At 45.6% G+C, this 23,312-nt stretch overlaps 1 protein-coding gene across 1 annotated transcript; it reads right to left on the reverse strand.

Moving 5' to 3' along the window:
• Positions 1-3,714: 3,714 nt before the first annotated feature.
• On the reverse strand, positions 3,715-22,644 carry LOC311225746 (potassium channel, subfamily K, member 16-like; the record flags this gene model as incomplete). The annotated part of the gene is made up of 5 exons (XM_084311140.1): positions 3,715-3,974; positions 5,257-5,425; positions 8,003-8,169; positions 10,134-10,248; positions 22,438-22,644. The coding sequence occupies 5 exons, from the start codon at positions 22,642-22,644 to the stop codon at positions 3,715-3,717; spliced, it is 918 nt and encodes a 305-aa protein (XP_084167266.1).
• Positions 22,645-23,312: the final 668 nt, after the last annotated feature.

Genomic DNA, 23,312 nt, shown 5'->3' on the forward strand with positions numbered 1-23,312 from the left:
TGGCTGTAATCTCACTTCAACATGGACCAAAGCCTAAGTGCACAGTTGCACACTACATGGCACCCACTGGACACTTCAACATGGACCAAAGCCCAAGTGTACACTACATGACACCCACTGGACACTTCAACATGGACCAAAGCCTAAGTGCACACTACATGACACACACTGACCACTTCAACATGGACCAAAGCCTAAGTGCACACTACATGACACCCACTGGACACTTCAACATGAACCAAAGCCTAAGTGCACACTACATGACACACACTGACCACTTCAACATGGACCAAAGCCTAAGTGCACACTACATGACACCCACTGGACACTTCAACATGGACCAAAGCCTAAGTGCACACTACATGACACCCACTGGACACTTCAACATGGACCAAAGAACTAAGTGCACACTACATGACACACACTGACCACTTCAACATGGACCAAAGCCTAAGGTCCTAATAACGTTCCATAATTAGTAGGGATGCACTCATACCGATACTGATATCGGATATCGGTCCGATACCAGGCTAAAATAGAATATCTGTATCTGGACTTGAAGTGAACTTTGAACTTAGATTGATGCTTAGATCCAACTGCACAATCTTTTATTTTTTTTTATTTAACCTTTATTTATCCAGGCAAGCAATTAAGAACAAATTCTTATATACAAAAGCAGCCTGTCAGAAGTTCATATAATATAATCATTGGGAGTCATTATTTGGCTTATCAATAAATCAATAAATTATTTGTATTATTATAAGTTATAATAATTATATAAGTACTTATAATAATTATTATAAGTACTTCTATTCTATTCACATAATATGCTTACTACATATATCTATTCTATTCACATGCTTACCACTTGTAATGTCCGCCCATCACAATTACGCAAACTGTCCAACGCCTGTCCCGTCTCCCTGTCTCCGGCTGTCTCGTAGTGATGACCGGAGTGTTGGACGTCCCGTGATGATGACCGGGAGGATGCCACCCTCTCTGCGCCGCCCCCTTGCCTCAAATAGACCCGCCATCAGCTCTATTTTTTATCTTTCAAAATGTTCAGTTGCTATTGAATGCACTTATCTGTGTTTCATTACACATATGAGTGCATGCTTACCAACTGTTTCGCCTGTTTTATTGCAACACTACTATCACCGATATCTAAGAAGGGAGATCCTATTTTCCAATTGCTAGGTTTTAGTGAGTTTTTCCTTACCTTCGCGTGGGGTATGTCTGGGAGTGTTGCATTTATTTTATTTATTAAAAAAAAATTGGACTTTATGGTGTTTTTGTTTTGTTCTTGATTTATTGTGATGTTTCTTCTTGACTTGTTTAAATAAGACGTGTCCGGCCCATGTACAAATACATTTGATTTGATATATATATATTTTTTTGATTATATTCTTTTACGTTATACATATATTAAGTAGAGATAATTTTTTAAGCAAGCAGTGAAATATTCACTCCAGACCGACTGAAGGGAGAGAGTTCAGGCTTTTTAAGAGGCCTTTAATCTTTTTATCATGAACTTTCAGTCCATCTAAAAAAGCACGTAAATCAGTTTGGCACTTGTTAGCAATTCTGCCAATTCCAGTTTCTCACATGCAGCACCTTCCAGCCTCCATGTGGCATCACAATATAGTTAAGTATACAGACATAATATTACTTTACAGATATGGTTTACTTGCATTCATAATAATAATAATAATAATAATAATACACTTCATTTTAAACCGTAAAAAAATTGCAGCCCAAAGTGCTTCACAGCAGTACAATAGACATAGAATGACCATAAAACAGATAGAATAAAAGCAATGCAGAGAATAAGAAAAGGGTAAAAGCAATGCAGGTAATAACAATACAATTATTGAGTCACTCATTATGGTAGGATAACACAGATCCTGCCTTTAGGGTACGCCAACCATTTCTTTCCCAGCCCAATATAAAAATACTAGACATGAAATGAGCATAAAATAGACAGAATAAAAGCAGTGGAATAAAATAGCTAATTTACAATACAACAATCACAGTGTGGGTGTAATGAGTCTAAGCAGCAGAATGTATTAAAAGGCTAAGGTGAAGAGATGTGTTCTTAGCTTACTTTTTAAAATATTTAGCGATATAGCCTCCCTAGTATCCATAGGTAAGGTGTTCCATAGCATTGGTGCTTAATTAGGGGCGACAGTAGCTCTGGAGGTAGAGCAGTCGTCTGGCAATCCGGAGGTTCCCGGTTCGATTCACGCTCATCCCGGGCAGCGTGTCGATGTGTCCTTGAGCAAGACACTTAACCCCTAATTGCTCCCGATGAGCAGGTTGGCACCTTGCATGGTTGCCTCCGCCGTCGGTGTGTGAATGTGTGAGTGAATGGGCAAAATATGAGTAACAAATTGTAAAGCGCTTTTTGATAAAAGCACTATATAAAAAAGCAACCATTTACCATTTAATTAGCAACGGCTGCATCCCCAATTTTCTTTTGGCTGTTGCTGGGAACCTTCAATAAACCAGTAGTAGATGGTCGTAATGTTCTTGGGGGCACATAGTTGACAAGAGAATTGGCAATGGTAGCTTGGTCCTGTTCCATTTAGAGCTTTGTATTGGTAGCGGTAACAAACAAACTGTTAACAAATGCCAACACTTCTGATGTCTGAAAACGCTGTGCTTTTTGGATGAGAATATAATGATACATCATATATGGTTTCCTGGCAGCCTGAGTTATGCCTTAACTGCTGGACATGGAACAAACAAGTATCTCTTTTATTTTTATTTATGTAACATATTGTAGTGTTAACTGTGTACCACAGTAGGGAATCTGTGAGGACTAGGGGCAAAAGTGCCACTGAAAGTTGTGAAAACAGCCCTGAAATTGGGAGGAAGGACGCAGAAAATGCCCTCGCTTAATGTATAACATCATAATTCACACGTGAATGTATTAAAACCAAGGGTTGTTGCGGAGTAGTTTCTACGAGTAGTAGAAAAAGCAAACTTCCGACCCTCAAAGATCACTGACCCGTTTTAATCATGAGCCAAATCTGCTCATCCAATTCAAAGCCGTAGAATATAATACAATGTTGTCTTTGCTGGTCAATTGCAAAATACCAATGAGTTGGTAAATGAGTTAGTCAGTGTGGAGGGTTGAGAAAAACATCACCAAGAGCCAAGGAATCAGAGTCTGGAAACTGTCGTCTGACCGCCAACCCGCTGACACCCGCAGTAAATGTGCCCAAATAAGAACAGATCCAAAAACATCCTTTGAGACACAAAGGTCATTTTTGACAAGGCAGATTGACAAGCACGGGAACGCAGAATTATAAATTGATTAACTCCACACAGTTAGATAATTTACTAGATAGGGATTAGGCTAATTACTGCCAAGACAATCCAGTCTTTCCGTCAAGACAAACAAACAAACAAACAGTGACTCAACAAAAACAAGTCAACAGCTCCCTTTTTTTGGTGACACATTTTGGTGGGGGCAGGCTTGGGGTGGTCAGAAGGAATATACTGTTGTTTTCACATCACAATGTTGGAACGGGCAGCCAAAGGCTGTTTAATTCAACTTCATTCCACACAACTACCGTGGCTAAGCCAGATTTCCTGTTATTCAGTGCTATTGCTACAGTCTGGTCTACAGTAATTATACCATAAGAGAGTCTCTTGTCTGAGCTATATCTATCCACAGGTCGCTCCCTCCGCCTGCTCGTTCAGTTTGTGTTACCCGTCCTCCGGGGTCTGCTTCACCACCACCGCCTCCTCCTTCTCCACCACCTGTGTCTCGGGGCTGCCAGGTCCTGCGATGGCAGTTTCTCCATCCCGGCCACGGCCATACCACCACAGTTTGGCGTGGGCATTGAGCCGCTCCAGTATGTCGATGGAGTGATTGATGACGAGGGCCAGCCAGGCCAGGCCAAAGAAGATCCAGGAGGCCATGAGGACGTTGTACCAGTCCGGATAGTTGATGTCTGGGTTACTGTCTGTATAGGCAACACACCAGGCAAAAGTACGGTAGGCGGTGTGTTGGGGAAATGTATACAAATCCAACAAAAGTAGGCCTTCCAAAAGGAGGTACAGTACCCAGTATTTCAACCAGCAAGTAACTACTGTGCATCAGGTAATGGAGATGAACCACCGGATATATAGTGTTTTAACTGGATATACCGGTATAGTGATTTCAGGATCTCTGCTAATCTGCTAATCGATTTCCAGGATTTTGGCAAGATTTTCATGATGAATATTTGTCAAGATCTACATTTCAAATGTCGATTTGTTTTTGTTAGAGACTAGATAGTGCTTTGTTTACTTTCTTTGTTTTGGTCTGATGTGTGGGTTGGAGTTTAGTAACTTATTATACTGTGAATTTCTCCAGACCTCTCTGGGCAGAGCCTGAGGTGTGGCCAGAAATAGCAACCCCTCCCCTAAGCCCACTCAACTCCAACCCAATCAGGTCAAAACCTAGTATATGGCTGGACCGTATAGTCAATAGAGACAATAGACTATTTTGACTATGGTGAAATAAATATTTTAGAGCCAGGTAATATTGTTCTCATTATTGGTCTGAAATTACATACATGGTATAATGACCTCCAATCCAATCCAACTTTATTTATATAGCACGTTTAAAAACAACAAAGTGCTTCACAATAAATCAATAATATAGTAAAAACACATAGACTAAACACAATACAATGCACACAGAACTACAAACAAATTACGGCAGAAGACTGTAATTTTTTTTAAATGCTAGGGAGAACAGATGTGTTTTAACAGATGTGACCTAATAATAACAATACATCCTGAATATGAACATGTCTGTTAAAACTGTAGAACCAATCACATTCCTCCTTACATACAGTATTGTACATAATTGCCAATATATTGGGAGGTGTTTTCTTCCCTTGAAATGTTCCTATAGTAGGTTACGCTTATATAGTATATTGTAAAATGCTGACCTCTTTTGCCTAGAGTTCGCTGTTTGACGACATTATAGATTCTACTTTTAAAATTAAAGGAGAACACAAATGTCTTTGTTGGTTCTGTTGCTCAGTTGGCATTTGTATTAAAAGCAACACACTGAATAAAATGCTCACAAAAATGCCAACTCCTACATATATAATACGCAAGATTCCGATGGAGCTTATTAAAGTTGGGCAGATAATAGATGGTTAGCGATATATCTTGTGCATTTCTACTGTAAACAAACAGTGCTGAGGAACAGCGCGTGGTGCAGGGCAGTGGCGGCGCTGTGGTGTAGCCTACCTGCCACATAGTCTCCGAAGCCAATGGTGCTGAGGGTGATGAAGCAGAAGTACATGGCCTGGGAGGAGGTCCAGCCTTCATGCTGCATGAACACCACCATGGGCATGATGAAGAAGAGGGCGGTGCTACACAGGTAGAACAGCAGGTGGATGAAGAAACGGGTACACCTCTTGAGATAAGATAAGACGATGAGAAGACGAGGTGAGGTAAAAACTTGATTAACCCCCGGGAGGGTAAATAGAATTGTAGTCAGCAGCAGAACATAACAAGCACTCAGAAATGATGTCACAGGTTGACAGGACCCTGCTTTAACCCTTTCACTACCACACTACAGAAGGTTAACCTTGGTGAAAGGGTTAACCGTCGGCAGTGTGGCAGTGAAAGGGTTAACCCTTTGTCATGTGGCAGTGAAAGGGTTAACCTTCTGTATTGTCTCAGTGAAAGGGTTAACCATTTTGGTAGTGTGGTAGTGAAAGGGTTAAAAGCTGACATCCGCTATCTTCAACCTAACCACCTACAGCGGGACGAGTGAGCGGCTTGGCTTGGGCTCTTTTCCGCTTCATCTTCCCCAAGTAACGTTACTCTTGCTGTTTATACATGCTTTTGGCTGTGAACAAACAAGCCACTGATTCAGCACTCCCTTGACAGATGAACTGAATCTTGTCCCAGAACCAGTGTTTTTGGTGGTTTTCCCCCCAATGGACCTTGATTGTGGTTGCACCATATTCCACTTCCCCTAGGAAGCGAGTATTGTTGAGCTAACTGTAAAACAGGATGGTTTTATTATTGTAACATTGTCCGCCAACTAGGGCTGACCCCTATTAGTCGATTAGTCGACTAATCGGTCGAAAGGAGCCGTAGTCGACTAGCCAACCTCTTAGTCGAATACAAAAAGAAAAAGAAAAATATATTTATACTTTTTTTGTTTTTATAATTTTTTTGTATCATTCTTTCCAAAAGAAAAGAGGCCTAGAAGCGTGGCTAGCGCTAATGGCACACATACCAGAGGCTAAAGGCCCTCCCATAGTCGAGCAGACTGTACACAGAGCAGACTCCGCGGAGGTCCGCGCGGACTCTTTGAGCTTTGATCTCAGCGGACGTCCGCGCGCCAGAAAATAGGAGCTTCGCACTTTGCACTCTGCTGTGGGTCTGCTGTCCGCTGAGATCAAAGCTCAAAGAGTCCGCGCGGACCTCCGCGGAGTCTGCTCTGTGTACAGTCTGCTCGACTATGGGAGGGCCTTAACTGCCTACGAAAACAGAAACAGAGGCACTGAAAGAGGATTTCACCCATCTAATGAACACACTAGACTATAGACAAATATCAAGATGTATCAGTCAACCAATTGCATGCTTTTGCAGAGGAAAAGAAGCCTTCAGTCGACTCCTTCAGACATTAAGCACCCCCCACAGCCCAAATGGAATGATAAAAGATTAAAAAATAAAAAAATTTAAAATTTAAAAATTTAAATAAAAAATATTATACTTTTTTTTTTTTGTCTACCAATAGTCGACTAACGGCAAATTTTGGCCAATCATAGTAAGTAAGTAAGTAAGTAAGTAAGTAAGTAAGTAAGTAAGTAAGTAAGTAAGTAAGTAAGTAAGTAAGTAAGTAAGTAAAGTTTATTTATATAGCACCTTTCACAAACCAGGGTCACAAAGTGCTTCACATAGTAAAAACGTGAAAGATCAGGAAAAGCCAAAACCGATAAAAAGACATAAAAGATTTACATAGAGCATAATTCGCCAAACGCCTGTTTAAACAGCACAGTCTTTAGCTGCTTTTTAAAAGTCGACCATCCAAAGCCAACCAAGGATCAGCGTTTTTTATAGTTTCCCTATTCCCTCAGTAGACTGTCTCCCCCATGTTTGTACCTTTCCTTCCGTCCTCCCATATGTGTGTTTTAGAGTCAGGTAAGATGATAGGCAGGTAGTATTCTTAGTTCCCTGGTGTGTGCACAGACCCCCAAGGTGTTCTATTAGTTGGTGGAGGACGTGCCTCCATGGCAGTACGGTTTCCCTGCCCTAGACAGCCCACTGAGTGTTGCATGTTGTACAATAAGTTGCAGGCCATTTGCCCCACAGTGCTGTCTCGGGATGTGAGAGGGCCCCTGACACCACCTTCTCGGTGCCAGATGATTGGCTGTCCGGCCATTGGATTGTCTAAAGGGACATTTCCCAATTTTCTCTGCCTGTGATATTCTCATTGTACCAAATACAGATTCTCTGTTATACTTTCCACCTGGTGTGTCTGTATCTCTGTTTGGGAACCTACTACCAGTTCGATTGAGGTTGACCTGTGACACATACGCCAACAGTCGTACTATAAAGAAAAACAATCAAGAAAACCTAAAAGAACAATTAGATTAAAAAAAATAGGAACAAATACAAACTACAATTTTCTTTATTTGCGCTAGACTATTCATGTCTACAGATATAGAATAATTTATAGAATAATGTGGAGAGAGAAGCTTTGCAGAACGTGTGCTTAAAAACCGAGACGTAAGATTTTCACCCAGTCTCCTAATTTGATCATTATATTAGCATCATTTGGGAAGAATCTAGCGAAAATAGGATAATGCATCCAGCCAGAAACATCTCCACTGATAACATCCCCCAGAGTCATACTCTCTTTAGTGAAACTATTCTTGAGTAGGCGATGGGAATCCAATGTGACTCTACCAGTTGTCTCTCTCTCAGCCTTTCTACTTTCTCAATACAAACATACTAAGAGAACATATTTGCTCACCCTGCGTTTGGTCCTTCCTTGAACGAAGTCACAGATGTTCCTCTCTATAACCAGCATGTACTTACCCACCCTGTTGAGCACCACCACGTTTAGCGGGATGCCAAACAGAGCAAAGAACACGCAGAAGATCTGACCGGCTGTGGTGCTGGGACTCATGTTCCCATAACCTGCGACACACAGAGGCACAATCTGTTCTCACTGAGGGCACAGCCGCGTGGATTCATATTGCAATATCATTCAGGTCACTTGAGTAGTCAAGTCAAGTCAAGTCAGTTTTATTTATATAGCACATTTTAAACAACAGCAGTTGACAAAGTGCTGAACAATTTACATACAATTCAAGGTACTATACTCAAAACCATATCAAACCATTTAAAACATATACATTAAAATCACATTAAAACTAAGTGGATACTCTGTACAAGGGATTTAGAAGGCCAAGCTGAATAGATGTGTTTTAAGCAGCGATTTAAAAGTGGCAAATGACTGGGCAGACCTAATATTAGCAGGTAGACTGTTCCATAGAGTAGGTTACATGTCCCAGAATTGCTGCGATACTCCAACGTCAATACTAATATTACCCATATTATTATTTTGCCTTATTGCCTTTACTGGCATGTTTTGCAGCCTGTGTAAGTTCTGTAATACTAAAAATGTTCTGTATACTTACAGTATGTGGACTATACAGTGATGCCGGTGAGCCAATTGACCTATCTCAAACCCGCCCTCTTTTTTTTATCCTCCAATCGCAAATGTTGCCCAAGGGAAGCAAGTTGATGTGATTGTGAATGAATGAATGAATGAATGAATGAATGAATGAATGAATGAATGAATGAATGAATGAATGAATGAATGACAACTTTATTTAACAGATTGCAGAATGGGTACAATACAGTACGGCTCAATACACACAATTGTTAAGGGGATGCAAACCTCAATTCATATAGACATTTATGACATACACAACATACATGACATTTATGGCATAGGGACATATAGGTATTTAGTACTGATACATTTGTGACATAAACGGTATTCAAATATACAGTACTGTTACCCCTAGATCCTGACAGAGTATATACATATGATGGGGAGGGGACTGTACATTAGGAGGGGGTGGGTGGGTGGGAGAGAAATATACATACGGCGGGGAGGGAATATATACATGCGGTGGGGAGGAGACTGTCTATTAGGAGGTGGTGGGGGTTTTGGGCATTTACGGTGGCCAGTTTCGAATTGCAGCCTCCCGTAGGTGCTCTTTAAGAGCGGTTTTGAATGTGGGTAGGGATTCACATTCCTTTACAGCTTTGGGTAGGGCGTTCCACATTGATGTGGCATAATTGCGAAAACGTGTTTAGTCCCTTGTTTGAGCCGAATCTGGGTTTAACATGATTTGTTGAGCTTCCTCTGGTGTTGTGGTCGTGGTATTCACTGACCTTTGGGAAGTATTTTGACATGTACATGGGTACCTTAGTCGTATAGTGTATCTTGTAGACCAGGCCCATTGCAAGTTGCTGTACTCTGTTGTCTACTCTAAGCCATCCTAGGTTGTCAAAGTGGGCAGGGGTGAGGTGGGTTCTGGGGGTAAGGTCAAGTAGTAGTCTGACCAGTTTGTTTTGTGATGTTTGTAATCTTGTAGGATCCAAGAGGTGTGAGATAGGCCAATTTGGATTTGAAGACGCATACTTTATGAACACATGTTTATCCCATGTTAATGTGCATGGAAACAAACACTACTGTGGTTAAGGGTGAAATGAGGGAAGAGTGTAGAAGAGACTAGAGACACGCAACACAGTTGAGATGTATTAGCCTTTAAAGCCCCAATCTCTGATTTGTGGTGAAACAGTGCCCTCTATTGACCAAATTCACACAGCAGACATTTTGCTCTTATGTCGTGCCCCCAGGTTGGTTTCCTTTCCACCCTGTTCCCACAAAACATTAAATGTTTTGTGACTACTGAGTGAAAAGGACGGGACAAAAGCTGAGCTTAGGTCAACTTTATGCAAATTAGCGCAGTGTCGAGAGCCAATCACATCAGCGAATCTCCTAGTTACATCAATATTGTGCTGTCAGAACAGTTTTGTGTTTGTAGGTTAAGTATTTATAATGTTTGCTACCTGCTATGACTTACCTATAGTTGTGACCACAGTGGCAGCAAAGAGAGCTGAGCTGGTGAAGTTCCAGAAGCCACCTGTGGTGTAGTTGGTCTTCACACTCAGGCCGACCTTGGATGCAGAATGAATCACCTAAAACCAACACAGTTTGAATTTATTTATTTAAATACGTATTTTTTTTTGTATCCACTTTTTCTCCTTATTTTTCTATTTTTCTCCCATCCCAATTTCGTATAGCCAATTCTCCCCTTCAATTCTCCCCTCCCCTGTCTTGAACGTTGCTAGACTATGCCTCCCACTGGTCGGCTGTAGTGAGGATAGAAGCCTTGCATCACGTATCCCCTCCGGTACACGAGGAGGCAGCCTGTTGCATCTTTTCACCAGACAGCACGGACTCTCAGTGGCGAGGAGTAACGCGTGGGAGGCTCACACACTACCCCCGATACTTCCTGTCTCTGCTGTACAGGCGTCACCCAACCAACCTGTAGAAGTCGCTGTCCACAATGTCCAATCCCCACCCATCGACTTTCCACCCGCTACCTCTGCCAATTGAGATAGTATGACGACTGGTCCAAGCCGCAGGCAATGCCGACTCGGGGAGTCGAGACCGGAGTCTCTTGCATTGGTGACGAGCACAATCTCTGCTACGCCACCCAGCCGCCTTATTTAAATAAGTTTAAAGCTTTTGATTGTTTGGAATGAGGATCACGTAGACATAACTGCATAAAAAGTTAATGTAATAAAATGTTTACTGACAAAGTGAAAATGTCACTGAGGCCTTAAATTACATTCTTATTAAACGTAATGCCTTTGAGCTTCTCTGACTGATTAAGGCAGGAGCCTCTCTGTCTAACTTTAGAATGGAGTATCTCTGCACTGCTGCTACACTGGTCTTAACTGTGTCTTAACACGTGTCTAAATGTGTGTCCTAATGTGCGTCTTAACATGTGTCTTAACGTGTGTCGACTCTTAACACATTGACAGCCACGGGTATTAGACGGACCCACTCTATAAGGCCAGCTTATCATAACAAGTATTCATTGTGCGTGAGGCTGTTTGTAGAGCTAAATCTATACTTTATATTATTGCTATCTGTCCATTCTCATTGTCAATTGACACTATAAACCATCCCTTCAAAATGGCTTAAATATCATCATCAATCATCAATACGTTCCCATTTTATAGCCTCGTGAATATAAGCGTTATATGGTATATTTCCTGCAAAACGAGATACAGGGCGCTAAGCTAATAACGTTAAATCGAATGGCGTTTCGGCCCTACAGAAGCTAGAGCTAAAAATCAAAATGCATATTGTCGGTATCATGGTCCACCATGAATGCATGAGAGGGGGCGGGGGGGGGGGGGGGCGGGGGATGTCGTTTCTGATTATTGATGACCAATAACGGCATTAGCCTCAGTAGCCGTATTCGCTGATCGGCTGGTTGGATATGAGAGCAAGGCCCGATTGGGCTGTAATTTACGTGAAAAAGCTCTTACCATGGGCCGGTTGGACTGCAAAAAGGATTTCCCAGTTATCGATCGCCATCTGGTAGATCGATATGTCCATTGGCTGATGATATATTCCTTTACTGCATACTGAATTCAGCGTCCCAAAACGTATTTCATGCTACATGCTACACGCATAGCTTCAGCCTAACAGGAAAGTCCATTCAAGATAAAAAAATAAATAAAACACTGTTCTGCCACAGGGAACACTACATTATCGAGACAGCGCCCCTACGAGGATCTGGCCGGTAATGCACTTTTCCGAATTAGGGTAATTCTGCAGTGCGGCTCGGTGACATTCAGTAGGTTATTAAAATGGAATAAAAGCCAAAACAACCTAGCCACGGATATGTCCGTGGTTGGCCCTCAACCGTTGGGTCCGAAACACGGACATGTCCGTGGTTGGCCGGGAGTGTGTTAACGCGTGTCATAACGTGTGTCCACATTAACCTGTGTTTTGGAGCAAAATTCTAACAAACGTTTTTTTCAATGAAAAATTATAATAATAATAATAAAAAAAGAAATGCTTTAACTGCCTCTTGGATAAGTCTCAACTGTTGAGTATAACAGCAATGCATAATGGTAATGAATTAAAATAATTAGAATCAATGAATTGATGACAATGGTGCAAAAACAACTAAGATTTACAGTGCGACAGACCTCACATAGAGCGCACAAAGAATAGACAATGTAGATCACATTTGCATTTGAATTCAATTAAGTTTCAGTTTTTCTCCCACACTGCAGTCCTCTCTAGCCCCCCTCTGTCAAACCAGGGCCCAACGGTGCCCAAATGAGAACAACAACAAAGACTCTAACCTCCCACAACCCTTGGCCATAAGGAACCCGTCTTTTTGTAATGTTGTTAGGTCCATTCTGGGTCAGTCGACCACAGCTGTCAAGCGTTCTCGACGTGGTGTTGGGAGTGGATGTGTTGGCACAGCCCTGTTACATAACAGTCTTCCAGAATGTGGCACTTGCTCCTCAGATACACAGAACAGCGCCGATTGAGACCTAAGGCCCTCGTTATGCAAGTCCTTTAGGGAGGCCAGACAATGATGCAATACTGTCTGGCAATCAAAGCTTTTGTGTTTTGAATGAAATCCAACCAGCTTTATTTGCATATTTCTGTATGCCACACACATACACACAATATGTGCTTTTTGCTCCTCCGCTCCCAGTCTGTGGAATGCTCTCCCTGACTACCTGAGAGCACCACAGACTGTGGATGTTTTTAAGAAAGGCCTCAAAACCCACCTTTTTAGTAGAGCCTTCTGTTGACCTTTTATAAAAAAAATTGCTCCACACATTTTATGTTCTTTTACCAATTTATTTTATCAGTTTTATTATTCTATGTTTCTCTGCTATTTTATGTTTTAGTCTTGCCTATTTTTATATTCTTTCTTTCCTTTATTCTCGTTAGCTTTTAAGTCCCTTTACTGTAGCGCTCTGAGAGTTGCCCCGCAACTGTAAAGCGCATTACAAATGAAATCTATTATTATTATTATTATTATATCAACCTATATTTACCAGGGTAGGTTCTCCGAGCACGGATGCTCTATTTCAGCAACGCCCTGCTTCACAGTTCCATTCACACCTGGGAGCTGCCCAGTACAACCACAGTCTGACACTGTTGGCCACTGAGCAACTCCACTGGAGCAGTTGGGGGTTAAGTGCCTTGCTCAAGGGCACTTCAGTGGTTGGTATCGAGGGACAGGAGTTATTCATTCACTTCCCCACCCAGATTCTTTCTGCCAGTCCGGGGGATCGAACCGGCGAACTTCTGTTTACAAACCCGCTTCTCTAACCTTTAGGGTTTAGGCCACCGCTAAAGTCATTAAGGAATCTGGGGACATTACTTTAGAAAAGATCTTAAAGGAATAAAGATCTTAAAGATTTTCGTATGAAATACTTGTCAATAGTGTAGTGGATGCAAAGCTATTAGCTTACTTACCAAGCCCTGTGGTGGGAGTTCAGAGTGAACCGGCAAGCGTTAGAGAGCCAGCAAACAGGGGTTCTGGGGGTCACAAAACTAAAAGAAAGTGTTCATCCAAACTACAACATGCAGGCAATGGGTTACCCATTTCCAACATAAAACCACAGCCCTCCAGTATTTTGAAATAGATGTGAACCAGCTCCAGCGCATATTAATACACTGGCTTTTTTCAAGAAACAAAATAGTGCCAAGTGATAACAGAATTCAAAATGCTGGAGGGCTGTGGTTTTGTGTTGGAAATGATTAACCCTTTTGCATGTATGTTGTGGTGTGGATTAAAACCTTTTGCTTTAGTGTCTCTGTTTGCTTTCCGGTTCACTCGGAATCCGGACAGAACTGTGACCACGGGACTCTGTAAGTAAGCTAAGAGCTTTGACAATCAACTACACTACTGGCAAGTAATTCATGTCCATTCAATGTCCAAAAATGAACTACTATCCCTTTAAGGCAGAACAGCATTGATGACTGCTTTGCATGTGCTGTAAAGATAGGCCCTGCCTTCTTTAATAGGGTCCCTAACCAATGAGATTTTTATTTGAAAGCTAGATACAAAAAAGAAAATCAAAACAATTAAAAATCAAACAAGTCAGCCAATCAGAGAGATCCTTGTCACCCCTCTGGTGCGGAGATCTGGTTTTTAACTCAATCAGCACCAGACCCAAGGAAAGCCGAGTTAACTCGCCAACCATTCAGCGCCAGACCCGAGTTTAGTCGGGTTTTCATCGTTATTTCTTTTATTCGATATTTTTATTAATTTCTCTCACACGGACCTCGGGGTTACCATAGGGAACCACTCGGAGATTGCTAGAGTGCAATACCGGCTGCATCCAGGTAGGTGGCAGTATCGCCCACCCTTCGAAACCTTTTTTTTCACACCCGGTGTTACGTTTAATTCACTCCGGGTGCAGTTTTTTTGGTCAGGTGAGTCTAGCGGTTCACTCGATGGCATTGAAATGCGTCCAATGCCCCCGATTCATGTGTTGGTGGATTATGTTGGCGACACGATGGACACCAATACTGGAAATCGCGATCAGACAATTGGAATATTCTTTGTGGGGTACCTCCTAGTGAAGATAAGGACTATATGACATCAATCCTGCTTTGATCCAACCATGATTTCACATCGATCGCAACGACCATGTGTAACGTACTCCAGAACGTATGCCGTTGGTGACGATCAAAGCATCAGAAAACTACCCCCCCCCCCCCCCTTTCATGCATTCATGATGAAACATAATACCTATTATATACATTTGATTTGGAAATAGTAGCGTGTCCAGGCGAGCAACGCCAGCGCTTTTAGTAAAATTCACGTATTCCTCCAATGCGCCGTTTTATGGAATTAGCCAGGATCACTCCGAAACTATACTTATATTCACCACGGTATAACATGCGAACGTATACATGAATAAATGTATTCTTTTTCACATATTGAACGATGGATAGTTGATGTCAAATGAGCCATAGTATTGTATCCATAGCTATAATATAGAATACAGATATAGCCCTGCAAACACCGCCACGCATTCCTATCTCTTAGAGCGGTGGCACAGTAGGAACAAAGATGCTCTAGGGCGGCCCACGGCGCTAAATGAGTTAAAGGCCCCCAAACATTTCTTGGGGGCTAAAAGTGTATTGAAAAGTCGATATTTACCAGTAAACATGAGGTAGCAATGGTGTTATGGTTTGTAACCGACCCCAATCGCACAACACAAGACAGGTATGAGAGCAAGCCAAGAACTGGGCATTTATTGAAAACACACAGAAACGGCACTGTCCCTTTAAGGGAGAACACAAATTACTGGATAACAAGAAAGGGAAAAGGCACAGTGCCTTTAAGAGGCGAGCTGGCTAAGGGGAAGGCTAAGGGAAGGCTAACGGAAAACAGGGCCGGGGCAAGGGACAAGGCAGGAAAAGGGAGGACTAGGAGGACTGGACAGGGAGGACTAGGAGGACTAGAGAGGGGAGACAGGGACAGAGGCCCGCGGAGGCGGGCTGGGGACAGGGAGGACAGGAAGGACTAGACAGGGAGGATTAGGAGGACTAGAGAAAAACAGGGTAAGGCCTTGGAACAGGGCGAGGGCTGGAGCTGCATACTGGGACAGAGAAAACAGGGTAAGGCCCTGGAACAAGAGCATTAATGAATGTTGCTGCTCTGCAGCTTCTCCCGGGATGGTAGTCTGGGGAAGCAGACGATGACGTCAGAGCCGCTCTGCAGACTTCTCTCGGCAGAATCTCCAAGGTGGTAGTGGGACCGAGAGGGAGAGAGGGAGAGAGTTAGCTCAGAGTGCAGTTGGAACAGAGCAGGTGACAGGAGAGGTGACTTGTACCCAAAAACAGAGTAATCCAAGTGACTGAATCTTCGGTGTATATACACACTGTGAGTAACGTCCCAAACACAATTCCACGTGATAGAAATCTTCGGTGCAAAATAAACACTGTGAGCGAAGTCCCAAAATACAAATCCAAGTGATAATATCTTCGGTGTGTAAAACACACAGTGAGCGATGTTAAGGCCAAAATATTATCCCAATGAAACAATCCAAAAAAGCTGAACGCTGGGTGAGTGACTGTCTGATAAAAAGCAGGTAATCTTCAGTGTTATATAAACACACGAAAAACGGATAGGATCAAGGACAGTCAAAAAAACTCACCCAGGCGCTGTGCGTGAAGAGAGAAGGATCAAAACGGGGCGAGCGCGTCGCCACGGGAAACGGGTTGTCCAAGCGGAGGACTGAGTGGTGCGCGACAGCTTGGAGTACGCGCCGGTACGAAGGGCGCATCTGGCGCGGAGGTCTGAGTGGTGCGCGACTGCTTGGAGTGCACGCCGGTACGGAGGGCGCATCTGGCGCGGAGGTCTGAGTGGTGCGCGTCTGCTTGGAGTACGCGCCGGTACGGAGGGCGCATCTGGCGCGGAGGTCTGAGTGGTGCGCGTCTGCTTGGAGTACGCGCCGGTACGGAGGGCGCATCTGGCGCGGAGGTCTGAGTGGTGCGCGTCTGCTTGGAGTACGCGCCGGTACGGAGGGCGCATCTGGCGCGGAGGTCTGAGTGGTGCGCGTCTGCTTGGAGTACGCGCCGGTATGGAGGACGCATCTGGAGTGCGTCTGAATGCGCGTCAGGAGTGAAGAGCGCGTCTGCGCGGAAGAGCGCGCCGGCTCGGAGAGACGCATCCTCCCGTAGAGTATTAGGAAGCGATGCGCGTCTGGAGTGAAGAGCGCGTCTGCTGCGCGGAGGTCTGGATGCGCATCTGCGCGGAAGAGCGCGCCGGCTCGGAGAGACGCATCCTCCCGTAGAGTATTAGGAAGCGATGCGCGTCTGGAGTGAAGAGCGCGTCTGCTGCGCGGAGGTCTGGATGCGCGTCTGGGCGTCTGCTGCGCGGAGGTCTGAATGCGCGTCTGGGCGTCTGCTGCGCGGAGGTCTGGATGCGCGTCTGGACGTCTGCTGCACGGAGGTCTGAAGTGGAACACTGGAATACCTCCCGTGGAAGTTTCAGAGAGCGCAGTCCAGTGTCTCCTTCAGGCAAACGGAGACAGGAGGCGAAGGCTAGAGTGCATCTCACGCCGGAGATGAAAGCAGCATAAACAGACAGAGAACCTCCCGAAGGAGTCTTGGCGATAGGGATATGATACGGAATGATACGGGACGACCCGACAAGGGACAGAGGGGAAGAGCGAGGTACTTAAAGCCCACAGGGGAACTAATTAGAATAAACATCAGGTGCGTGATGGTAATTGATACTCGAACTAAAAGTGTGTGTTCGGCACCAGACCAATCAAACACATAATGACAGGTAGTCCAAGGGTGTGGCTGCTGAGAGCAAACGAACGCGAGGGTGGGGGCTAGTGAGGTGAGGAGAAGGGAATTCAATTGATTAACAGAAAACTAAGGAACAGAGCGAGTAGGCTTAAAGGAACAGAGCGAGTAGGCTTAAAGGAACAGAGCGAGTAGGTGAGCAGCGGACAAAACCTCACAGTACCCCCCCCTCCACGGGAGCCACCCGGCGACCCAAAAAAAATACAGACAGAGTGGCAGGGGACAAAACAAGGCAACAAACAAAAGGTACTGGCCAGGCCAGCAGGGGAAGCCACAACAAAAGTGGGGCTAGCAACTGGGGCAGGGTAGCCGAGGGGTAACCAGGGAGCTGAGGGGTAACCATGGTAGCTGAGGGGTAACTAGAGGAGCTGAGGGGTAACTAGAGGAGCAGAGGGGTCACCATGGTAGCTGAGGGGTAACTAGAGTAGCTGAGGGGTAACCAAGGTAGCTGCCAGGGCACTGATAGCTACAGGGCCTATGCTAGCTGTACTGCTACATCAACATAGAGGCTGCGCTAGCTGCCGGAGCTAGGCTAGCAGACAGGGCCGGAACAGGGGCACCGGAGAGGGGAACAGGGAAGGGGCTAGCAGAGGGAAAAGGGTAGCTGCCAGGGCACTGATAGCTACAGGGCCTATGCTAGCTGTACTGCTACATTAACATAGAGGCTGCGCTAGCTGCCGGAGCTAGGCTGGCAGACAGGGCTGGACCAGCATGAGAGAACAAGCTAGCTGGAGGACAGTCCTAGCTGTGGGGAACTGACCTTGCTAGCTGAAGGGGCAGTCCTAGCAGTGGGAGCAAACTGACCTTGCTAGCTGAAGGGGCAGTCCTAGCAGTGGGAGAAAAACTGACATTGCTAGCTGAAGGGGCAGTCCTAGCAGTGGGAGCAAACTGACCTTGCTAGCTGAAGGGGCAGTCCTAGCAGTGGGAGAAAAACTGACATTGCTAGCTGAAGGGGCAGTCCTAGCAGTGGGAGATAACTGACCTTGCTAGCTGAAGGGGCAGTCCTAGCAGTGGGGCAAACTGACCTTGCTAGCTGAAGCGGCAGTTCTAGCAGAGGGAGGAAACTGACCTTGCTAGCTGAAAGGGCAGTCCTAGCAGTGGGAAAACTGACCTTGCTAGCTGAAAGGGCAGTCCTAGCAGTGGGAAAAACTCTGACCTTGCTAGCTGAAAAGGCAGTCCTAGCAGTGGGAAAAACTGACCTTGCTAGCTGAAAGGGCAGTCCTAGCAGTGGGAAAACTGACCTTGCTAGCTGAAAGGGCAGTCCTAGCAGTGGGAAAAAACTAACATTGCTAGCTGAAAGGGCAGTCCTAGCAGTGGGAAAACTGACCTTGCTAGCTGAAGCGGCAGTTCTAGCAGAGGGAGGAAACTGACCTTGCTAGCTGAAAGGGCAGTCCTAGCAGTGGGAAAACTACACAAAAAGTGGAGGCCATGCAGAGGGACCGGGTTAGCTGCCTGGGCATGGCTAGCTACAGGGCCTATGCCAGCTGCAAGGGCTGCATTAACATAGAGGCTGTGCTAACAGCCGGGGCTAAGCTAGCAGACTGGGGCCATGCAGAGGGACTGGGTTAGCTGCCTGGGCCAGGCTAGCTACAGGGCCTATGCCAGCAGCAAGGGCTGCATTAACATAGAGGCTGTGCTAGCAGCCGGGGCTAAGCTAGCAGACAGGGGCCATGCTGGTAGTAGGGGCCTAACAAGCTGCAGGGGAGCTAACGAGGCTAAAGGGAAGCAAACAGGGGAGTCAACAGGCTAACAGGGGAGCTAACAGGGGAGACTAACAAGCTAACAGGGGAGCTAAACAGGGCTAAAAAAAAAAAGGCAAACTCAACATACACCGTCTGTGCTGGCTGGGGTCGTCGATTGGTCGGGTCGTACTGTTATGGTTTGTAACCGACCCCAATCGCACAACACAAGACAGGTATGAGAGCAAGCCAAGAACTGGGCATTTATTGAAAACACACAGAAACGGCACTGTCCCTTTAAGGGAGAACACAAATTACTGGATAACAAGAAAGGGAAAAGGCACAGTGCCTTTAAGAGGCGAGCTGGCTAAGGGGAAGGCTAAGGGAAGGCTAACGGAAAACAGGGCCGGGGCAAGGGACAAGGCAGGAAAAGGGAGGACTAGGAGGACTGGACAGGGAGGACTAGGAGGACTAGAGAGGGGAGACAGGGACAGAGGCCCGCGGAGGCGGGCTGGGGACAGGGAGGACAGGAAGGACTAGACAGGGAGGATTAGGAGGACTAGAGAAAAACAGGGTAAGGCCTTGGAACAGGGCGAGGGCTGGAGCTGCATACTGGGACAGAGAAAACAGGGTAAGGCCCTGGAACAAGAGCATTAATGAATGTTGCTGCTCTGCAGCTTCTCCCGGGATGGTAGTCTGGGGAAGCAGACGATGACGTCAGAGCCGCTCTGCAGACTTCTCTCGGCAGAATCTCCGAGGTGGTAGCGGGACCGAGAGGGAGAGAGGGAGCGAGTTAGCTCAGAGTGCAGTTGGAACAGAGCAGGTGACAGGAGAGGTGACTTGTACCCAAAAACAGAGTAATCCAAGTGACTGAATCTTCGGTGTATATACACACTGTGAGTAACGTCCCAAACACAATTCCACGTGATAGAAATCTTCGGTGCAAAATAAACACTGTGAGCGAAGTCCCAAAATACAAATCCAAGTGATAATATCTTCGGTGTGTAAAACACACAGTGAGCGATGTTAAGGCCAAAATATTATCCCAATGAAACAATCCAAAAAAGCTGAACGCTGGGTGAGTGACTGTCTGATAAAAAGCAGGTAATCTTCAGTGTTATATAAACACACGAAAAACGGATAGGATCAAGGACAGTCAAAAAAACTCACCCAGGCGCTGTGCGTGAAGAGAGAAGGATCAAAACGGGGCGAGCGCGTCGCCACGGGAAACGGGTTGTCCAAGCGGAGGACTGAGTGGTGCGCGACAGCTTGGAGTACGCGCCGGTACGAAGGGCGCATCTGGCGCGGAGGTCTGAGTGGTGCGCGACTGCTTGGAGTGCGCGCCGGTACGGAGGGCGCATCTGGCGCGGAGGTCTGAGTGGTGCACGTCTGCTTGGAGTACGCGCCGGTACGGAGGGCGCATCTGGCGCGGAGGTCTGAGTGGTGCGCGTCTGCTTGGAGTACGCGCCGGTACGGAGGGTGCATCTGGCGCGGAGGTCTGAGTGTTGCGCGTCTGCTTGGAGTACGCGCCGGTACGGAGGGCGCATCTGGCGCGGAGGTCTGAGTGGTGCGCGTCTGCTTGGAGTACGCGCCGGTACGGAGGACGCATCTGGAGTGCGTCTGAATGCGCGTCAGGAGTGAAGAGCGCGTCTGCGCGGAAGAGCGCGCCGGCTCGGAGAGACGCATCCTCCCGTAGAGTATTAGGAAGCGATGCGCGTCTGGAGTGAAGAGCGCGTCTGCTGCGCGGAGGTCTGGATGCGCATCTGCGCGGAAGAGCGCGCCGGCTCGGAGAGACGCATCCTCCCGTAGAGTATTAGGAAGCGATGCGCGTCTGGAGTGAAGAGCGCGTCTGCTGCGCGGAGGTCTGGAACGCTCGTCTGGGCGTCTGCTGCGCGGAGGTCTGAATGCGCGTCTGGGCGTCTGCTGCGCGGAGGTCTGGATGCGCGTCTGGACGTCTGCTGCGCGGAGGTCTGAAGTGGAACACTGGAATACCTCCCGTGGAAGTTTCAGAGAGCGCAGTCCAGTGTCTCCTTCAGGCAAACGGAGACAGGAGGCGAAGGCTAGAGTGCATCTCACGCCGGAGATGAAAGCAGCATAAACAGACAGAGAACCTCCCGAAGGAGTCTTGGTGATAGGGATATGATACGGAATGATACGGGACGACCCGACAAGGGACAGAGGGGAAGAGCGAGGTACTTAAAGCCCACAGGGGAACTAATTAGAATAAACATCAGGTGCGTGATGGTAATTGATACTCGAACTAAAAGTGTGTGTTCGGCACCAGACCAATCAAACACATAATGACAGGTAGTCCAAGGGTGTGGCTGCTGAGAGCAAACGAACGCGAGGGTGGGGGCTAGTGAGGTGAGGAGAAGGGAATTCAATTGATTAACAGAAAACTAAGGAACAGAGCGAGTAGGCTTAAAGGAACAGAGCGAGTAGGCTTAAAGGAACAGAGCGAGTAGGTGAGCAGCGGACAAAACCTCACAAATGGTTTATCAAAGAAACTGATGAATGGCTTTTAGGGAAGAAATCTGTCAAATTCTGGTCATACAAGCCCCACAAGCCAGACAAATTGTGAAATCATGCAAGATTGGCCTGCAAGGCTAATGTGATGCCTCGTCACTTTCCTCATTCTGCCAACAAATAAAAGCAACCTCCCAGTGTAAATCAAGTCAGGGTAAGACACATACGGTATACCTCTAGCCAAAACGGCTGAACCGCATTCCAAGTCTATAGACGCTGATATTAGCATGGAATGGATTGTTGCCTTCTTGACAAAATGTACAGCCTCTAGATACATTACGCTGAAGTAGCTTATGCTTGTTTCTTTTTTTCTTTTTATTTAATCCATACAATTCTTTGTTGTTGTTGATAATCAAGACCAAGGTGCAGGAATGCTGGTGGGTCTGTTACTGTAGCTGCAATGTCAAGAACCACTTTGTTTAGCTAGAAGACTTGGGACTGTGTATAATTAATAACTATAGAGATGCTGGCGCTGTTGCTAAAGAGGAAGTGGCATTCAAATGTCAAAACACTGATAAATCTATCTAACAGTGTAAAATATGACACCTGTATACTGGTCATACTAAACATGTTTAGTGATTGTTTTGTACTTTGACACATCTCTCATATCAACCAACACACACCATTTTTTGCCAACTGATCTCTAAAAACTGTTTGGTGATGAACAGTCTTATAAAAAAGCATCCATATGCATCTTTATGATAACAGACTGTGTGAAACAGCTGTAAACCAATGGGGGGGGGGGGGGGAAACATGTGTTTTATGTGTATCTGTTGATGCTCCTGTGTTTTTGTGCCTTACCCTTGCCACTGCCTCGAAGCCTTCCTGGTCCAGACAACTGTAGGTATTTAGCACTTCTCTTTTCTCTGAAAGTATATGAGCGACATCCTCCTTGCCCAGGTCTCCTTCCAGCTCCCAAAAGATCACTCCGCCAATCAGAACGTAGCTACAGTACACCAGGCCCAAGCAGAGGATAGAGGGTATACCAAACATTTCCACAAATCCCATGTTGACACCGGTAATTCTGCCAGTGGATTAACTGGAATTCTCAAGCCTGTGGCTGGGGATCTGGAGGAGTGAGGGTTTGGCTGTCCAGATTCTCCCATTTACATGCGTTGCAGGCAAATTAACCCTCCACCTGCACTCGTCTTTCAATCGCTCCAGTGGCCTACCATGCAAATCTGGTGGAGCAAGATGAGAGGAGGTGAGAGGGAGGGAGAGACACGAGAAGGAATGTGATGTGGGTTTTGGTTCAGGTAAAGGCTTTCTTGACCATAATGATCTAACTGCAAATCATGCATCTTTTCCCAGTTTATTCTCTAGGCCAGGGGTCAGAAACCTTAGGCACGAGTGCCACCATTGGCACACGGTATCTTAACCAATGGCACGCTAGCAAGTGTGTAAGAGAGGAACCTTTTTGGAAATGTTAAAGTGTCCTGTCATCCCCATGCCGAGTTACCTCTTTCACAGCCATTTTCAGTTGCACTGTTATTTATTGAAGGTTGACTGATATATCAGGGATATTTCAGGGTCAGAACCAATCAGAAGGGTTGTTGTTTGAGTCATTGTGGTCCCATGATGTCCGGCTTCACATCACCATGTTGATTAATGACAATATTGTGTTTGTTTTAGATAGCCTTCATGCTCAATTCACTGGCGTTTACCATCGATGCACA

Source organism: Notolepis coatsorum (assembly GCF_963971535.1).
Source record: "Notolepis coatsorum genome assembly, chromosome: 3".
In the NCBI taxonomy this organism is placed as follows: domain Eukaryota; kingdom Metazoa; phylum Chordata; class Actinopteri; order Aulopiformes; family Paralepididae; genus Notolepis; species Notolepis coatsorum.